Consider the following 19748-nt stretch of genomic DNA (forward strand, 5'->3'; position numbering starts at 1 on the left):
CAAACGAATAATTAGAAACCAAATCCAGTGGTTACTGGCTCATTGTCAGTCTTGTCTTGTTGGTATTGGTTACAGTTCCTAATCCTTCAGGGCTGTTGTGTTGTGGTTTGGTTTTGGTTTGTTTTTTTTTTTAATTAACAGCACTCTAACTCGTAAGAATTATTTTGATTTTTTGATGAACCAATACAAAATCAGTAAAAATTAGTTAGGCCTCTTGACTGTCACTGTGTACTTCTTGCTTAAACTGTTATACCTCATCCTTTTGATCTAACCTCGTTCAGATGATGAGTTGCACAGAGTAGGAAAGTCCAGTGAGCACAAAACTATGCCCCAAAAGAATCATAGTTAAGGCTGAGGGATCTCCTCAGAGAGCTGACTAAGAAGCTTGGCCTTTGCTGAAATGCAGTAGATGATGCATACAGAATTGAGTGTGATGGCTTTTTACAATGCTTTGTTTGAGCTATCCCTTCATTTGGAGATTATTTTTCTCCTGCAGCTCAATATTTCTAGGGCCTACTGTGCTTCATATGACACGCCATAATGAAGTTGCCTTGGAAAGGGAATCAGGCAGATATTTCAGGAATTTAGTACTGGTTATTAGTAGCAATCATCTGGAAGTGTCCAAAGCAAACACAAACAACAATCAATCAATGGCAGTGATGTGTCAGTGAGTGTAAGCAGAGGAGGGGGAAGCACTTGGAAGAGTTCAGAGTGAGTGTGTATGAAACCAAATAGACTACAAAGGAAGTAAATTGTTTAAAAAACATAAGTAAAATATAGTTCCTATTGTTAAAATGTTGTTGATATTTTATATTACAAAATTTATTTCAATGATACATGGCCATGCTATAAACATTTAGGGTGAAAGTTTGCGACTGTGAAAATTGGAACAAAATCTATGTGCCATTGTAATGACTTTATATAAAGAAATGTGGACATGCTTAAAAACAAATGTTGTGATTTGCTTACAGTACAGGATTTGCTGTTTCAAAATGACAAGCTTTACATACATATTAAAAAGAAGTTTTAAGTTAAAAAGTTACCTGAAAGAGGACAAGCTGCCTACTTTAGCAAACCCATAGCCAATGCTGAATTTATTAATTCCCTAGCATTAGGACCCAACAAGCATCCCCTTATGGGTTTGCTTTATTGTAAGATGCTCAAAAAGAGATGAAAGAAAACTAAAAAGTAGTGAATTATGGTTTGCCTGCAAACACCTTGATGAGTTGAAAACAAGAAAGAAGTGTAAGACCTTTCACTCTGGAAACTGTTTTGACATATGGAGGAATAAAACAGGAAAGGAGCATATGAAAATTAGTGCTGATTCCTGAGGAGGGGAATAACTGGAATGAGTAGGAACAGGTGACTTTTAGGAGTGGGCTTAGTTTACAGTAAAACCACCCCCTTGCATTAGAGATTACCAAGGGTAGGTGGGAACTCAGTGACTGGGCAGAGACATTCCTGCTGGGCAAAGATTAGAATATCAGTGAAAAAAAAAAGATCTAGGAAAAGATTAATGGGGTCTTTGAAACCGTAAGGGATCTAAGAAGCTCAGGATAAGGCAGTGCAAGGAAAGGGGAGTGGGAGAGCATGCAGCGTTGAGGCTGCTGGACTTGTGGAGCAAGGAATTGTGGACAGCAGAGAATTCAATGGAAGACAGGACTGTGGAGTAAGGAGCTCTGGAAGAAGTAACCAGTGATGAGGTCTGCAGGGGGAGTGAAACAGGAGAGAGAAGTGGCAAATTAGTAGAAAGTGCAAGAAGCAAACTGAAGGATGGGAGGTGGTCTGAGGAGCCAGAAACAGGCAGCAAGTATGAGAAGGACTGAATGAGAGTGCTGGGATCTGAATGTCCAAAGGGGAGTTTCAATGGTAGGGGTGGCAACTGAGAAAACCGACAGATGAGGTGAGGAGGAGATGGAGGAGAGGCTGCTCCCTCCAGCAGCTGTGGCATGTCGGTAAGCTTGTAGTGACTTGTTAGTAAAATATGAAGGAGTTCTTGCACTCAGTGCCTGCATGTAGCAATCCTGAGTGCCACTCCCCATACAAAGGGAAATTTAGTGCTCTAGGTCCCAGGGGAAGTGACTTCTGGGGGGCAAGTGACTTCTGGGGTATTTTATGGCTATCACCAGGGATAACAGGGAACGTAATTAGACTTCAAAGCCCTCTCTTGCACAGAAAATAATTATATATGGTGGCCTGGAAACAGGGCAGAACCCCATCCATGCAAAAATGAGGAGAAAAGGCTGAAGAGATGAGAAGGATCCGAGTGTGCAGAGTGTGCTGCACCAGAGAAGAGACTGAAGGGAGAACTAGAAGGACCTCATACACACAGCATACAGAACGCTCTGGTCATACAGCGAAGCAACACTCGGATGATACTGAAAGGGGGCTGAGCAAGAAGGAGTTAACCAGTGTTCCGGCATTTCAGCCACGTGCAGTGCTGCTATGAACCGCTGACTTGACAACTTTTGATATGAAGGATTACTTTTTTGCTGTCCCTCTTAGCTGCAGCAGGGTTGTCCTGCGGTGCGCGGTGCCTCTTCCAGTCTGTCTCTTCACTCAGTACGGGAGTGCTCACTGTGCAGTGGGTCCCTGCCCGCACCCAGACGGATCCGTCCCGCCAGACTCACTAGCCAGCCCTCCTTGGGTTACAGTTTCTGCCTCCTGATGGGATGGATTTCAGCTCACCAGCCGAGCCAAGCGCACTCTGCCATTCCCAGGGTGTCAAGCTCCTTTCGCAGGCTTTCAGTTTAAGATATTTAAAAGCAGTCCTTGCCTCCTTCAGGCTAACCCAGTGCGTTCCTTGTGTCGATGAATTTTGAGATTGCTGTTCTCTGCTACGCTTCATCGGTCGTACTAGACCTGGCTCAGTTTACATCAGAGGCAGAGTTTCCTCCAGGCACTGTGTGCGGCTTGAGCCGTTCCTACGTACGGGTGTTGAGGGCAAAGCGGGGGGACAGGTGAAGAAGCCGTGCTGCCCTCTCAGACCGACAGGGAGCGGGCTGAGGCGCCGTGCCTCGCTGCCTGGCCAGAGCTGGCCGGCAAGGCGGCCGCTGCCTTGCGGGGAAGCTGCGGGAGCCCCGGAGGAGCCCCAGGGGAGCCCAGAGGGAGCCGCGGAGGAGCCCCAGAGCAGCCCGGGAGAAGCGAAGCCGTCTGGTGCCACCTCCCGGCTACGCCGCCCGCCAGCGGCCCCTTCGGCACCCGGGGCTCCTCCACGGGCTGGAAACCTATCTCGGTGTCATTATTTCGAGGCAGACACTGGTAAAGTAATAATAGCGCTTCAGTAGTATCGCTTCCGCTCCTTCCCCCTCATACTTTCTAGTTGTGCCTTTTTTACGCACGGGACTAAAGAAGCGTCATAAAAGCCTGTAGGGAAAGCTCTCTTATTTTCATAAAGCACAAAGAGTGGCTGAGGCTGCATTACTGGGCAATTACTTAACATAATGCATCGCCAATAGCCACGGGTTAAGTGGGAGGAAAGAACTAAGTCTAATTTGCTGCTTTTCATACAGCTGAAAATAGAGAGGTGAGCTAACAGCCGAAGAATCAACCACGGTTTCTGCAGTTGATAGAAATGTGGATTTTTATTTTTAAACAAAGTTTTTCATTAAATCTTCTTTCTGGGTAGAGAGTAGACTGTGTGGCAAGATGTGTATATTGTGTAAATTTTGTGTAAATGTGTATTTTGTACCAGCTGATGTAAAAAATCATGCTCATCTATTTGGCAGACTTGGGGTATAGGCCCACGTAACCCCACACAGAGAGCAGTAGCTTCATTTTAGCTGCAATGTAGCAATTCCCTTAGATCAGGCCTGTCTTTTCTGGAATTAGAGATGTCATTAAAACGGGTATATAAGCAGCCACAAACAAGGGCAACAGGGCTATTTTCTGTCTGGGGAGAGATGAGGGGCAGGGGGAGGCGCAGCAGCCAGCCGTGCTGGTGTCCCACCCGAGGCAGTGCGGCAGGTCCTGGTTTGCTCAACGAGCAATTCATCCCCGTGAGTCTCTGTTCCAAGGACTCTGTAGAGGAATGGGGGAGCACAGGCAGATGGTACCAAAATAAATAGGTTCTTTCCCACCATCCACCATACTTGATTGCATTTTTTTCTTTCTTCTCCAGTAAATAAAGCAAAGGGAAAAGACCACACCAGAAGATGAATTGCACTGTCTTGGCTAACTATTTCTGCTAAGCTTGGATAGGTTTGCAAAACAGACGTGTAGAACCAGGCAAGAAGGGCGAAATAATTAGAGTTGGAATGTGGGCTTTTGTCCCTGCTGTAATTGTCCCTGGGCCAGATGAGAAACATTAGACATCCAGCAGGTGATGTTTTCAGATGAAAGAACTGAACAGTTCCTCCTTTCTCTAAAGGCTACATACTTTTCCTATCTAATCAGTGATACAAAACGGGGAGGTGCTGACACAAGCAGGAATAGCCGATTACCTCATCAGTATGGCAGCAGCTCTCCCTTTAAAGTGAGCAATTAATTGTGAGTTTGGGAGGTTTTGTTTTGCTTTTTAATTCTCTCTTTGGTGCAGGAACCTGCAGTCACCTTGAGGACTGTTCAAGTCTTACTTTACATCTGTACTTGAGGCTGAGCACAGTATTATTTGCTATATTCTCTAACCAGCTCCACTGCTGCTCCTGCAATCAAAGGTAAAGCAAGCAACTCCAGTTGCCAGCATTTTTTCACTCATGTTATTAGTGGCTTTAAGAACTTGAGGAAGCTGAATCACCATAGCTAAATGTAACAGTGTGTACATAACCATGAATAACAAGAGCTTCTTCTGAAAAACTTAAGAGCATTTTTTCTGTTACCCAGCAGACAGACTGGCTATCCCTATGTGGGAAAAACCCCCTGTAATTTCACAGAGGTGACCGGCAGAGCTGCAACAGAACTGCTCAGATTTAAAGCAAGTGGGAAAGCAACCCTCCACAATGCAGTGACAATTGCTTCTTCACAACTGTCTCTCAAAGTAGCTTCCCCCCCCCCCAAAAAAAAACCTGTGTAATGTTTGTATGGCTGTGGAGTTCGCTGTTTCGTTGGGTTTTTTAAAATGTATCTTATATAGTGAATTTGTGTCATGCTTTGCTGTGACAGTCCTCTGGATTGTAACTGGCCATTAAATTTCATCTATAAAACATTATTAATCTCTCAGCTGCACAATTAAAGCATCATTATCTACTGGCCACACGGTACCATGTCAAGTTAGAAAAACTGAAGCTACTACTAAGAGGGGAAAAGTGACTTTTAGTGTAACTAAAAATGAGGCTGCTTACACATCCCATACTGCACAGGCTTGAGGCCTCAGCTGCCAAGAGCCTTGCCCATTCTTCTTTCTAGGGAGGTCCAGATGGAGTTTCCCAGGACCCATAGCTGCACCACATTCTGGCGTGGCAGATTTGGCCACCTCCATTTATTCTTCTGCCACAAGACCACAAACAACAGGGCAGAGACAAAAGGGTCCTTTCTTGAGGAGCTGAAGTGCTACTGAGATGAGTAATACCTCAAGATGGTCATAGCAGAATGGTAAAGTGCTAGCTGTGGGAATCAAGACACTTCCAGGATCACCAGATGAAGTATAAGTCAATGCAACGATTATTTCACAGTCATTTAATAACTAGTACCTCCTCTGAGCAGTGTTAAGAGCCAGCAGCAAGCCATAACTCATACTGTTGGCTGCACTGGACATTTCTCTCTTCAGGAGTTTGGATGAGATGTGCCCTTCAGCTCTTGACTTCGGGCCAATTTTGTTCTGATGCCAACATGCAAACCATTCATTTTCTAACATGGTCTTGCCTTTTCCAGTCTGACATCATGGCATACTTCTTCCTCACCCCCTGCTCTTTTTTGGTGTAAATTTCGTATTTTGGCATTATGGCAGCACACTTGACTATAAACCTCGTGGTTATGCCAACTAGCAGGGGTAGGAGCCTTCTCAGATGGAGTCTGTTTGTGTATGATAGAGGTGAAGTAATTAAAATTTCTCCCTCAGTGCACGTCTCCTAAGGCAGGTATCTTCAGAAATCCAAAAGCATGCCTTTTTCCTTGTCTAAAACATGTAAGTAACCATTCCTAAAATAGAAATGACAGGACCCTTGTGTGGCAACCCATCTGCTCTTACGGCAGCAGATGAACGGTGGCCAGGGATACTGGACAGGTAAGATTAACACCCACCAGTTTAATGTTCACGCGAGCACAACCCAAGTGTAGCATGGACAGTATTTCTAAATGAGGGTATCTTGAGATTCACATTTTGTATTTGGTGCTGAGTAAACAAATGCACTGACCTGCACACTATGAATTGTAACTCTCTTTTGGGGACACAGTAGAAGTCTGAAAGCCGTATGTTGTAGGAATTAGGAAGGCTCGGAGGAAATTGTTTATAAGGGAGACAAGGTGGGCAAAAAATGAAATTCCAGCTCCTGAGTTTTTTCTTCTAGGTAACTGCTATAGTTGGGAGCCATTAAGGGCAAGCAGTCCTTATGCAGCCATGCTTCCTGCTCTCTCCTCCCCCTTGGGTGCTCGTGCTGCTATCCCACCCGCACTCACTCCTCCTCCTCAGGTTATAGCTCCCTCCGTGGCTGGACCTGGTTCTGGGCAGGCACTTTGCCTCTTCACTCTCCACACCAGCTACTTCCATGCCTCCATATTTGATGTTAATTCTGGACACAGAGATCCCTTTCCACACTGTGACAAGTCCCCTGAAAATCTAAGATGCTGTTTTGAATTACCACTTAAGGCATTAGTCATTTAAGGAAGCTTGTTCACCAGCCAGCAGTAATATACTTCTTGCATGCAAACAGTCTCCTAAATAATAAAATAGTCTTCCATGACCCATTTTTCTCTCTGTTGTAGCTGAATTTTCTGGGGATGTATTGGATCTTCAACACAATCACGAACAATAAGACAGTGACACAAGTTTAGCAGTTGCTTTGTGAGATTAGGTTAATATCACGTAAAAAATGGTTCTCAGATTCTGCACACAGACAGGTTTATGTAAAATATATAAACATTTGTCCAAGTTGTTACAGATTGCATAAATATGGCATTTTTACTGTTGCATTTACAGATGTGCATGTACAATGATGTGCAAATAATCACAATCTGATTACAATCTTTGAAAGGTACTTGAACCTTGCATCCAAGTAACGCAATGAATGAAAAATGCCCACCAAAGAATTTAAATAGCAAACTTATAACATGGTTTAAATTCATAACAAATTTCAATGTCTTATCAGTAAAACTTTCACACATTTAAAATATTTTGTATTCATTTTATTTGTATATGTCAAAATACATTTTTTTTTCCAAAATAGTGGGTTTTGCAACTAGTTTCATGCAGATACAAGGTCTGCTCAGTACTACCAATAAAATCAATATAGCACAGTAGCCATTCATTTTTTAGATATAAAGAATAAATAACCTAAATATAAAACACTAAAATATTAGAAACACGTATTTAATCATTCACAGGCACCCAAACTTTACCAAATATAATCCAGAATATGCCTAACTGTCTTGTAACAGAACTCAATACGTTGCAGCCATTCAATTCTTTATTTTATGTTAGCATAAGACAATGGAAGTCCCTATTGTTCAGACCCACCTCTCATACAGATCAATTACAATAAGATATCTCAAACTATCCGTGTACCTTTAAAATCAAAAATCCTGAGCTTGGTAGTAAGAGCATAACCTTACATCTTCAAAAAACCAATCAACAGAGAGAGGACATCATGTCTTCCTTACCAAAACATATCCCACCCCTGTAAAGCTAACCCTCCCCCCCCACCCAGGTAGGCAGTAGAACACAATGACCTTTTTAAATGAAGGGGTACAAATTCACATTTAATATAGTATACAATATAATCAAGAATACAATAGCTACTACAAGCTTTACAATGTACAATTTGTTTTAATGGCTGATCTGTTCAGTGGTTTTAGGCAATAAACTATGTGCCAATAGGATGTCATATTTTGAATGGTTTAGTGAAAATATAAAAGCTGTTTCTAACAAAAACGATCTTCACTTAAGTACTTTTTTGTTTTTAAAGGCCACTGAAATGTATAAAATGGTCTGACATGATGGTGTTATCAAATTGGATGCCTTCTCACATGGCAACAACAGTGCATATAAACATTATTGTGAGTGTAATGGGTTATGCTTTTCAAATGATTTAGTACATTACTTTGGCTAGCACAACAGTTTTGGACAGCACTCAGATAAATACAGGTATGTGAAATGTAGTGAAGCAGTTATATTTATGCATTTTTTTATTATGGTGAACACTATCAAATGAAAAAAAAATGGGACAAAAAGGTAATAAAGTTTTTATATAGTTTAGACCTTTTGTAAAGATAGGGCTCCATACAATGTACAATGTCTAAATTCTTTATACCATAAAAATTAACGAACTTTGTTAAACACACTATTCTGGATAGCCTAATTTGCATTAACAGACATTTGCAATAGGGAAATATATTCAAGCATGCCACGTGGTGGTCTGAAAAATCAAACCAGTACACATTTATATATACAGCATCACTCAGTACCTGCTCAAATGAATGTGACAATTACAGGATCTAACATCTTTCACTACAAACTTCTTTTTTTTTCCTTTTTTTTTTTTAAAGTGACCAATAAAGGCAGAAAACAGGACTTTTAAAATATTTCTAGTTTCAACTGACTTTTAAAGCATTTTGTATAGGAAATAAATGCATATTGCACAAACAGTGAAAGCAAATGTTCCACCAAACATCTCTGTTCCAGGTGGTTGGACAATACAACTCTAGTTAGCTACACAAATTATGTAATTTAAAAGGGTGTGTGGTCTCTGCAAATGGTAAAGCTGTGAAAACACTGTACAAGAAAATCTGGTACATGAAAAATTAGAAGGGAAAAAAAATCCAAACTTAAATCTTAAAGAAAAACTGAGTATAGGAAAAAAATGGGAATTGTGGCACAACAAAAACATTATTGAGTAACTGTCGTCTGTGAGAGCTGAAAGCTTTTGTTGATGTAAAAGTGTTTATGTACAACTAAGGCTTACTGGTTAAATATCTGAGGCGTATCTGGCCTTGAATACTTTCCTTATTATGCTGTGGCTGTAAACAAGATTTTTCAGTCATTTTATCTTCTCAGCAGCTGCATTTTAACAGAAACAATGATCTTGGTACAAAAAAACACACAGGTAAGAGGGTGTTTGGCAGGATATCTGAAAATGACAGTCTCCGAAGGATCTTCCCACACTTCCAGTGACTGCCATACCATGGTCCACTGGAGTTACTAGTGATGTGCAATACCGTTACTTGCTGCTGTAGTAAACCCTTTATTTGGAAAGTTTGCTTATAACTCTGATCAAGGCCCCATTTTCATCTTTTAGCCTCTGGTTGTCTGCCTTCAAGTCTGGTAGCATCTATGAAAAATGAAACATGATGGTTATTTGCTGTTACACCCCAAGTAAAAGCAGCAAGACTAGACAAGGATTGGGAGTAAAAATCTTTATTCAGCTTAAATATCTTGGCAGTTCTCACACTTCATATCAGCAGTTCAGAAAAATCTCCCCTTTTAGCATGATATATTTAAAGGTTAGAGATGAGAAGTTTTCATTTGCTTGGTTGGACTAGATGCACTAAAACTCAGTGGTGCAGATGACCAGCCTCTGACAAAAGCATTTATAGTAGCATGAGGAAAGTAATGAAATACTTCAAATTCCAGGGGGAGGAAAGGGGGCAGAGGGAAATTACCAACAATTTAAAGAGGCTTGTCTATACTGCACTTGCAGAATTTCAAAAAAAACATGCTGTGGCTAAGCATCTCTACCACTGTGCTCTTGGATGATTTCATCCTGATCAGATACAGTGTGATTCAGCTTGTTAGCTCATAGCATTAATCCTCCAACCACTTCCAAACTCATGTTGAAGCACACATCCTGTAATTTGAGATTATGTCCCTGAATACCATAGTTCACACAAGATCAGATCACTGAAAGAGATCACAACAACACCAGGCTGCATACTCAGGCAGAGAGGTTAGGGGATGGCAAGTTACGGCTGCCACAGGAGACGGGTAACACACAAGCACAAAAGCTGCAAGGCAGAAGCCAAATGAGGTGAGAGTTGGACAGGATCAGATAGGAAAGGAGGACAAGTCAGGGCACAGAGGTTGGTACTGGGAAAATTCAGCTTGCCAGAGAAACCAGAAATAATCTCAGCAGTTCTCCGTATCTACATTCACATACTGATAACAAACCACCTGTCACACTCATGGCTAAATTACACTATGGATTCTAGCAGGGGTTTTCCACAGGAGGTAACAGCCTATTCCTGCAGTGGTTACTCAGTAACCTCAAGTGCAAGTGTAAGCAGGAAGTCTAAGTTCAGCTCCCAACCTAGGTAACACCTGTTACTCTAGTCTTCATTATTTTCTTGGCACTAGTTTGTTTTCATTTTATTCAATTATACTTTATACTATACTTATATGAAAATTATACTTTCAATCCCATTATATTCAGAACATTATAGTGGAATAGAAAGAACTGAATAGTTTAAAAATGCAGGGTTAATTAACTGTGCACTAGAGACTTCATTTATACACCTCCTTCTGTCCATACTTCACTGAACTGCAGACCCTTTCACAGTGAAACACAATGGTGAACTGAAAATGACTGAGGTTGTAGATTTCTAGTTTATTTCCCAATAATATTTTGCAAATACCGAAGTATGTGAAAGGAAGTTGACAGGAGATCATAAGAAGAAAAAAGGTGGTCTCTACAATTTGGTTAGGAAAAAAAAATCATTCTGCTATCCTTGATTCCAGCTCTGCTCTATGGTGGAGCCTAGGGAAGCCACCTAAGCTGAGCTCTTAGAGAGTCACAGGGAGGCTTCCATTATAGTCAAGTGAGAGCTGTGCTCTGAAAAAAAAGAGCTGTAAAATTCTGATTACTTTCAAAAATCATGTCATTATGTTTGAAACTGGGCAACACAAGTGATCTTTTCGCAATTTTCAAGCATTATTGTTTAAAAGTTTTCTAAGCTGTAAAAAGTAACTACTGTTGTCCAAGACAGGGGTCATATCCAGATAATATGCATGTGTCTGCAAACAATGGAACAGCCATTTGTTCAGGCAAACCAACCAAAACCTTTCCTTCCTCCTTTCCATTCTGCTACAGATTTCATACCAAAGGTACTGGGTGAAATCACAACAGCCTTCATCTAGCCATGCACAGGGAATCAAGGGAGTCTGGTTTTGTACTGGTTAAATAGGTACCTCAAGAAGTAGTGTTGTGTGTGCATTCCAATGAAACCTCAAAGTCAGTCCAGGAATGTCACAGTCCTCTTTCAGCTTACTGAGTAGGGAGGGAGCTGCAGCCCATAATGGTTAATTACATAGAGACAGACCCACAGAGAGGTGTATTTTCTGGTGAACTCCCTTAATAAAATCTACTGTTCAAAATTAGAGCTTTAACATAATCCAGTACCATTATATATCTGCAAATTTCTGTAAATGTATTTTAATCCTGATTCAATTAATAGGTAGAATAGGTCTTAAGGAAATACTTTGTCTTTTGTTGCGAGTCTGCTAGAGCATAGGGGAAGACTGGTAGGAGACAAAAGGGTTATATGACAAGATAAAATGGCATCAAGTTGCACTAGGAGAGTTTTATACTGGATAGTAGGAAAAATTTCTTCACCAAGACAGTTGTCAAGTAAGACTTCCCAGGGAAGTGGTGGAGCCACTATCCCTGAAAGTATTTAAAAGATGAGAAGATGAGGCATGCAGGGACACGGTTTAGGGGTGGTTGTGCTGGGGTACTGGTTGGACTTGATGATCTTGGAGGTCTTTTCCAACCTAAATGGTTCTATGATTCTGTGAATACCAGGAGATTGAACAGGAAGGATAAGCATAAGTAACCTAAAATACTTACACTTCTCATCTATACTACTCCCCACATACTTTAAACAATTCTCTTGGAGCAGTGCATTTCTATGGGTACTCTAACTTCTGGTGAGGTGACACCATACACCTTTAATGTTAAGAGGGAGGAAAAAAACCCCTTTGCAGTAAATTCAATAAAATTGGTTACATACTGCACTTTGAATTCCTATTTAGTTCTCACTAAAATAGCGAAGCAGCTTCCTGAGATGAGACTCTAGCATAAGATTAAAAATGCACTATTTTGTCTATCTGTATCATGACTAGCTAGTAACTTTGCAGTGCTATCATTGAGCAAATAAAGATTCAGTAATCATCTGACCTATGTGGAGCCATCTCAGATCTGTACAGTAATAATCATGTCTGTGTTTCTTGGAGGATTTAACAGTTTGTACACACAAAGAACTTGATGAATAAGGATTACAAAAAGCTCATGAACTGTTGAAGTACCTGTTCAGATTACTCAGGCACACTGCTGTTGTTAACCTACCATCATACTGTCAAGGCTCCCTGCTGTGTTTCCATTGCTTCTCTTTTGCTGGTCAGGCTACTCAAGCTCCACAACGACCTGCCATTGAAAACTCCTGCTATGGAGAGGAATACTGAATGGTTTTCTGTGGTTAATACCCCAAATGGCTTACCATGGTTAAAGGAATGCCAGTGCTAGCAAAAAAAAGACAGTATGGATGACAGCTGTGGACAGCAGTCATTAGATTAGCTCAGCTGTGTTGAAAAACCACATTGTTAGCTGAGGCTGATGTAAGACGGACTGCCCTAAAGGGACAGCTCTCCCTCCTCATGCAGCAGTGTGCTCCTGCTGCTTTCTGCACAGCTAATTTAGTGATCCAGCAATACTGGGGTGAGATGGATCAAGTACTATAATGAATAAAGGGACTTGTTTTCAGCCAGGTCACTCAGCGGACTTCACTTTTCACTAAGGGTTAACACAAGGGAGCATTGAGGAATGCAGGGCCTGGATCAGGAACACCACATCTTAATATTAGTCCAATTCCAGGAAGACAACAAGCAAAAGGATAAACCTCCTCTTTATTTCAGGCCTCTTAGTGGGGAAAACCTGAGATCAGATTCTGAGCAGAATGTACATTCATCGCCTTCCTTTCTAAGTGGGAAGGGGGGTAAATGAGAGGAAGCAGTTTAGCAAGAGTCACTGTGCAGAAGGTTGATTTCTTTTTTTCAACTACATATCTCAAAAACTCACTGTAACCTCCAGCCTAGACACTTGATATATTTAAGAGGAAGAAAGGCATATAGATTTGGTGTAGAATGAAACCACATTTTGATCCTCATGTAAGTTTTGAACCTTCCACAGGTTTCCGAAACAGCCCTGCGATAACACTAAGAACAACAGACTAGGTTTTTTTTCCAAGATGGAACTCAAAGCAGTTCATACCTTTATCAGAAGGGGTCTGAACCAATCTGACACACTAAGCAGGTTTTTTGTGTCTGTGATTTTACAGCCCATGCATTGTAGGACTCATCCACACTGGAATGCCTGTATATATATATATACAGCAATATAAATCAATAATCTTAACCCTGTGCTAGAACTGGATGTTTTAAATTCTCTAGGTTAAAATAAGGATTGGCAAGGCCCAGATGGGAAGTCATTACATGAAAACAGTAATCAATTTGAAACTCCAATACACTTCTGAAAAAACAATACTTTGGTCCCCTCTAAAACACACAAATGTAAGAAAAATGGTTGCTAATGCAACTGTTCAGGAATACACAGTACTGAAACCAGTTCTCAAACACTCTTTTGTTAAGACTAAATTTTTATCAACTCTATGCACTTAAACCAAACTGCAGTAAGAAAGCTCAAATCTTAATTTCAGTTTGTTAGAAAACTAGAGGCCAATCTACTTGAGCATTTACACAAACATCAAAACAAGAGACTGACTTTAGTGTATCCTCATGCAAACTCAAATCCTTTCAGTTGTTGCCAAGGTTTAACATGTCAAAGCTCTCCTGGATCCTTGCCAATTTATCTTCAAAGACAAGCTTCAGTGCTAGCAGGGGCAATACCACACCATACCAACACATCTGCAACACCTCTAGCTTGTACACTGGGCACCATGCTTTAGCTTTAGCCACACCTCCAGAACCGAGCAGCACTGAGTCAGTTTCTGACACGCAAGTGTTAATAGTAAAATTCTGCCCAAGCACAAACTGAATGTCAACACCTGCCTGGCTAAACAAAGGAGAAGGAAGAAATTACAAGTCCACAGAGCGCAGTTGCCTACAGGACCCTGACAACTTGGCAAGCACTCGGGTCAAGGCCCTATTCTCAGTCACCAGTCGTTCATTTATATGTTTCAAAGATTGAATCTGCTTTATTTGTTGCAGGTTCTGCAGGAATCAAAGAAATAGGAGTGAAAACAAGAAAAAAACCCCACATGTATATTAGACGAGCAGAATTGAAAGAAAACTTAGAAGAGACAGTCCTGTTTAAAGTAAATAAGCCGCTGTGAAAGGAAAGTATCAAACAAGTGGCACATTCTTGAAAAGCAATCTAAGTACCAGTAGTGATTAGTCACAGCTTTCCAAAACAGTTCAGGATGCATTAACAATGAGAGCTATTCCTGGAATTCTTCACTTAACATCCTAATTGCACATACTTAATCTCCTGTTCAAAACTCTGTACATAACGACACATTTAACATATACTTTTTAATGATGATGCAACAAACTATGGGAAGAGTATTTAATCTTTAATTCAAAACTTTTGCTTATTGCTTATCAAAAGCAAACCTTTGAAAAAAGCAATATATTTGCATTCTCTATTTTTATCAGAAGCCCAACTTTCCCTAGAACCTCACATCCTGTCTTCTACTCTAAGGCAGACAATTATTTTCCTCTACCATAGTTAGTTTTTTCTGTATTTCACTTCTGAAGACCCCTCAAGGAATCACAGATCTTGTGCCCTCCCTTACAGCAAACTATCTTGGTCTGAATCCAAGGGAGCCAGAGGCATCACAGTTGCCTTCTGCCTATATCTGCTTGTCAGCTTCAATTACTTCAACAGAACTTGGTGCATGTCTTTTAATGAAAAGTATTTGGAAGTTAATGCCATTTCCAAGCACCAGAGGGAGCTCAAAAATGAGCTTAAAAGGAAACTTTATTAATCCATGACAAATATCGAATGTCAAAATAATGGTACTTTCACATTCCACTTAAATTCTATGAATTTGGTTGGCCATGTCCAATATTTAGGACATAATAGAAAATAAACCCACCCAAATTCTCACCCTTCTTAATCATATTGGAGGGTTTAACATTGATAAGGGTGACTGGTTAAAAAAACCCCAAACAAAACAGAAATGAAATTTATTTCAAATTATTTTGCTTCTGGGATTCACTTTATACATAGTTGAAAAAAGCAGAAATCAGTATGTTAAGTGTTACTTATTTGTCAACAACTGAAATCTATCTACTGCACTTTGTTAACTAAAACCTGATTATTATTCACACTATGCAAACAGAAGTTTATATTTTAATATTGTAACATGCCACCTAATTAATAAAGAACATGAGATAAAAATTGAAACAACATTTAATGCTTAAATAGCTATAGAATTATATGCTACCATTATTTAATGAGAATGGATTTTAATAATTAGTAAGTTAATAAAACTTATGAGTATCATATAAAAATTGTAGATTGCAATTCCATCTTGATTAGATCAAGATATGTTTCACTCCAACCATCTCTGAATGTTTCTTGTTAGCCATACTATAGAAGCCTACAACTCAGCTCCTTCTTCTCAATCTTACACATACAACTGCTTATGCCAGCACAGCAGCTTCGCTACAAGCTGTGTGACAGGAGTGACTTTGATGTGCAGCTGTAACTTGGTTATTTTCTAGTGAAATTATAGAGACCAGTAATACTGCCAGACTACATGTCTCACTGACATAATAATATACGTTGTTATTAATAGTGGACTAATTTACTTACTTTCAGTTCCTCCTCCATTTCAGATATCCTTCTTTCTAGCGCTCTTCTTTCCTAAATCAGAAGATGTGTGTTAATGCTGAACAATACAATGTTTTAAAAATTACATCTTATAAATACTGTGGTAACAGTGAAAAACTTCAAGTTTCATAGATCATACAACCAAAAGCATAGTGTGGACAGGAAACTTGTGTGATGGCAGTGATATACAGAAATTTGGCCAAAATGAAATTTTAATATCCAAGGAGGAAGAGATATAGAAATTCATATCAAGCCCTACAAAACATACCCCTTCCTTTTCACTAATTTAGGAAGACTTTAAGTACCACTTATTTGGATTTATTTTTCATGAGCTAGGCTTTTGTAAGACCTTAATATCCAAGAAATGCAGAAAATTATCAGAATCAAACAAGAATATTAAAAGATACAAGCATAAAAGCATAAGCTTTCACAGACAAACAAAGGTAGCTGAAACATCTGTCTCAGCTCAGTGGGATCTGCCCACAATCCAAACTGCAACCTAGTGTTGATACAACTGACATTACAGGACCTAGCTGAGTACCAAAGAAATCTAGCTATGTGAGATCAGCTGCTTCTTGAAAAAATGTTTCCTGAATATTTTCTGCATTTCTCATATAGTTTAGTTTTCCTTTTATTTCCCTTTTTACCTGAGAAGCAGGAGAAATTATCCTTTATATAGAACTTGATTGCACTGATTATATAACCAAGCTAGTTTATGGAAAGTTAGCTTAGGATTTTCTATACTACACTGCAGTCTGCAGTGCAGATACACAACCACATTATTTTGTTTAAACCTATTTTTCAACACATATAAGATGAGCAGCTAATGCAAAAGACTTTGGGGTTTATAGCTTGATTGCTTGCTTTCCTGTGTCAGACAATGCAGTGTTTCTCATTTAAAAGCAGCTGCAGTTATCAGTACTCTACATTCAGATTTTTCCAGAGTGTGAGAGGCAAAAGCAACAGATCATTGCCAAGTGGACATATGCATCTGCATACAATGGTGTTATGCAAACAGCAAGCAGCATTGACTGAGGTGTGTAAAACTTTGGTTAGATCATACCGCCCAGTAGATACTGACTCTTGCCGGACACCTTTCAGATATAAATCATTTGAATTTAGTTTAATCACAGTGCAGTTATACCCCAACATTTTCCCATTACAGTAAACAACTTTAATTTTTATCAAAGTAATATATTACGGCAGTTGTTACTACTTAATGTAATTAACTCCTTTTAGTTAAAACTTTTCTTATAGTCACAGTAATCGGCATAAGTACCAGTGAGCTAACTGATGTAAGTAACTAACAAAAATCCCACTTTTACTACTGTGCAAATCTAAGCTTAATATATACTCTCATTTTCTTCACTGAAAAGGTAGGTTTCAGCTTGAAAATGTCACAGCCTGAAGATGCCTTCAGGTTTTTCTCTGTCAGCCTTTTATTTCTTACAATTTTTGCTCACTACTTTATTTTTGCCCTCTCCTTTGTGTAATTTATATAAACGTCTTTAGTTCTATATTTTATTTTAGTGAAGTCATATACTTGGAAAAGTATTCTTAGAAAATCTCTATAATTTCTTTTATTTTTTTGCATTTTTATTGTTACATTACACATTAAAAAGGTGTCTTTAAAATTATTTTTAAATGCTGAATTTGATAAGCTTATTTCTAGAGATCAGCTATTGATGACTAACAGCTGAGAATCCTGCTTCAGTCACTTTCAAAGTGAAACTTCTGATTTAAACAACACAGAAAATACAATCATAAAAATATTCCTCATTTAAATTCCTGTCTGAAGTGTAAAATTATGAACAAGATTCAGATATATAAATTTTGTGTAAATCCTGTTTCAGCCATACAGCACCTAAGTTGCATACGTACATCATTTAGTTAATTATTTTACTCACTAGCTCTAATACTAATACATTAGGGAAAATAACATTTCTGAAAGACATTTTGCTGTTGGACTGAATGTCTTAAAAAAAAAGGTGCAAGAATTTCTAATAAAGCTAATTGTTTTAATGCAATGGCCTGCTCTGGGAGAAAGCAAAGCAGTAATTTAAAACCGAAATAATGTCTATCTATGCAGTACTCCGTGCATTACCTACGAACCCACACAGTAATGGATGCAGCTACATCTATTAAATAATTAAAAGTCCACTTGTGTTGTCATGCTAGCAAGTAAGAAACCAATTAAATCTGCTGCTGAAACCCTTCTATTGATGAAATCACTGCCCACATTAGGATGCCAAAAAATTAAGGAGAGAAATAGGTGCTAAACAGCAGCAATTAACTGGTGAGACTATTAAGGCAAAGATAATGAAACTTCAGGAAGTGCCTGAAAGTATTTCTACATCTTCATTTGCTCCTATAAAATCTACCAAGTGTTTGTTTATATACCAGACAGTTTAGTAGAACTAAAACTTGTTTTCTAAACCTAAAATATTGGAAAGTAAATATAAAAGGCTAATGAATATGAAATTTACCAGGGATAAATAAATGTTTATATCACTTTGTACTGTCAGCGTCTAATTTTTTTTTCCCTGTTTGTCTCTAATGTGTCACTCCAGGATCAAGGGAGAAGAAAAGAACACGTAGTGTTCAGAGTCATGAAGAAAGCCAAGATCACCACAAAATCAATGTAGTTTGCTTTACATTGCTGTGAAACTAAACTTTTACAGGGTTGGATTTTAAATTAGCATGAAACTACAGCCTAAATTTATCATGTGTCCAACTTCTGAAATAACTCCTGCAGTCCACCTCACATATGAATTTATTACATGACTTCTTTCCCATTCAATTTTGTCTCTGACTCTGATGCCCCTCTTCCCACACTGCTTGCTCATTCTTCCACTTTCTCCCCCTGCCCCAGTTCCAGAGTCCCTCTGTAAAAAAGTTACAGTAGAAGGAAAGAGGCACATAAAGATTATTTTATATCATTAGCAGGTTTAAGGTCTCATGTCTGTGAGGCAGAAACAGCTATCTCATTACCAATAATAATTGGTGTCTCTGGAAAGCTCTGAGGAAATTAACTTCTCTGAATCTTGGAAATGTGTTAAAAGATGACACACAATTAATCTACTTAACCCTCTGGAATGCCAACATTGTTTTAGATGAGATGGAACAAGTGGCAGATCCCTGGAGGGCAGCAGAGTTTAGAAACTGCTTATCACAAACGAACAGGCAAACTAAAGGCAATTCTTAAGAGTAATTCCATCTCACATTCATTGCCACTTTGAAACCTAAAATCCCCAAATCCTCTAAAAAATGCAAGTTATAAGAAGGCTTCTGTTCCTACTAAAATATATCGAAACCAGGGGTTGCAAAACAAACTAAAACAAAGCTTGGAGTATTTAGAAGTTCTTTGGCAGAAACTCACCCTTTTCTCCATTTCCAAGAGTGATCTGTCAGCAAATCTTTCTTGTCTCTGAAACACAAAATTTATGAAGACATTGACATGTGCTTTGAAACAACACATAACTGAGGAAAAAAAATATTAGACATTTTAGTATTCTGTCTGAAGTATGTAATCAAAAACATTTTGAAGTGTGTTCAGAGAAGTAACACTGAAATAAAGAACAAATTTGATTTATCATGCACTTCTTCTGTGACCATCCATGTTATTTAATCACTACACAGCCTTTGGCTAACAGGAGTAATACAGTGTTTCTATCTAAAAGCATTACAAAACAGGCATCTTTTAAATGTTCTTCACTAACATTTCCAGGGTACACATGAAAGACAATTAAGTACAGGTAAACTGTGGTAAATATGATCCAAGAGTATGATACACTCTACAGCAAGAGCAGACAA

The 19748-nt window shown here is 39.2% G+C and overlaps 1 protein-coding gene across 7 annotated transcripts in view; it reads right to left on the reverse strand.

Annotated features, from left to right (window-relative positions):
• Window positions 1–6977: 6977 nt before the first annotated feature.
• The window catches only part of PPP1R12A (protein phosphatase 1 regulatory subunit 12A), a 115917-nt gene continuing 103146 nt past the window's right edge, over window positions 6978–19748 (reverse strand). For 4 of the 7 annotated variants that reach the window (XM_068999604.1, XM_068999595.1, XM_068999592.1 and 1 more), the window contains 3 exons: window positions 19315–19362; window positions 15918–15968; window positions 6978–9419 (listed from right to left, as the gene is read on the reverse strand). In XM_068999604.1, coding sequence (XP_068855705.1) covers window positions 9333–9419; window positions 15918–15968; window positions 19315–19362 — 186 coding nt within the window. In that variant the 3' untranslated portion in view covers window positions 6978–9332. Of the gene's footprint in view, window positions 9420–13820; window positions 14309–15917; window positions 15969–15997; window positions 17030–19314; window positions 19363–19748 lie in introns of those variants that run through there. The other 3 variants (XM_068999618.1, XM_068999598.1, XM_068999611.1) reach the window with 3 other exon arrangements.

The sequence above is a fragment of the Aphelocoma coerulescens genome, chromosome 1A (assembly GCF_041296385.1).
Source record: "Aphelocoma coerulescens isolate FSJ_1873_10779 chromosome 1A, UR_Acoe_1.0, whole genome shotgun sequence".
NCBI classification, from domain to species: Eukaryota; Metazoa; Chordata; class Aves; order Passeriformes; family Corvidae; genus Aphelocoma; species Aphelocoma coerulescens.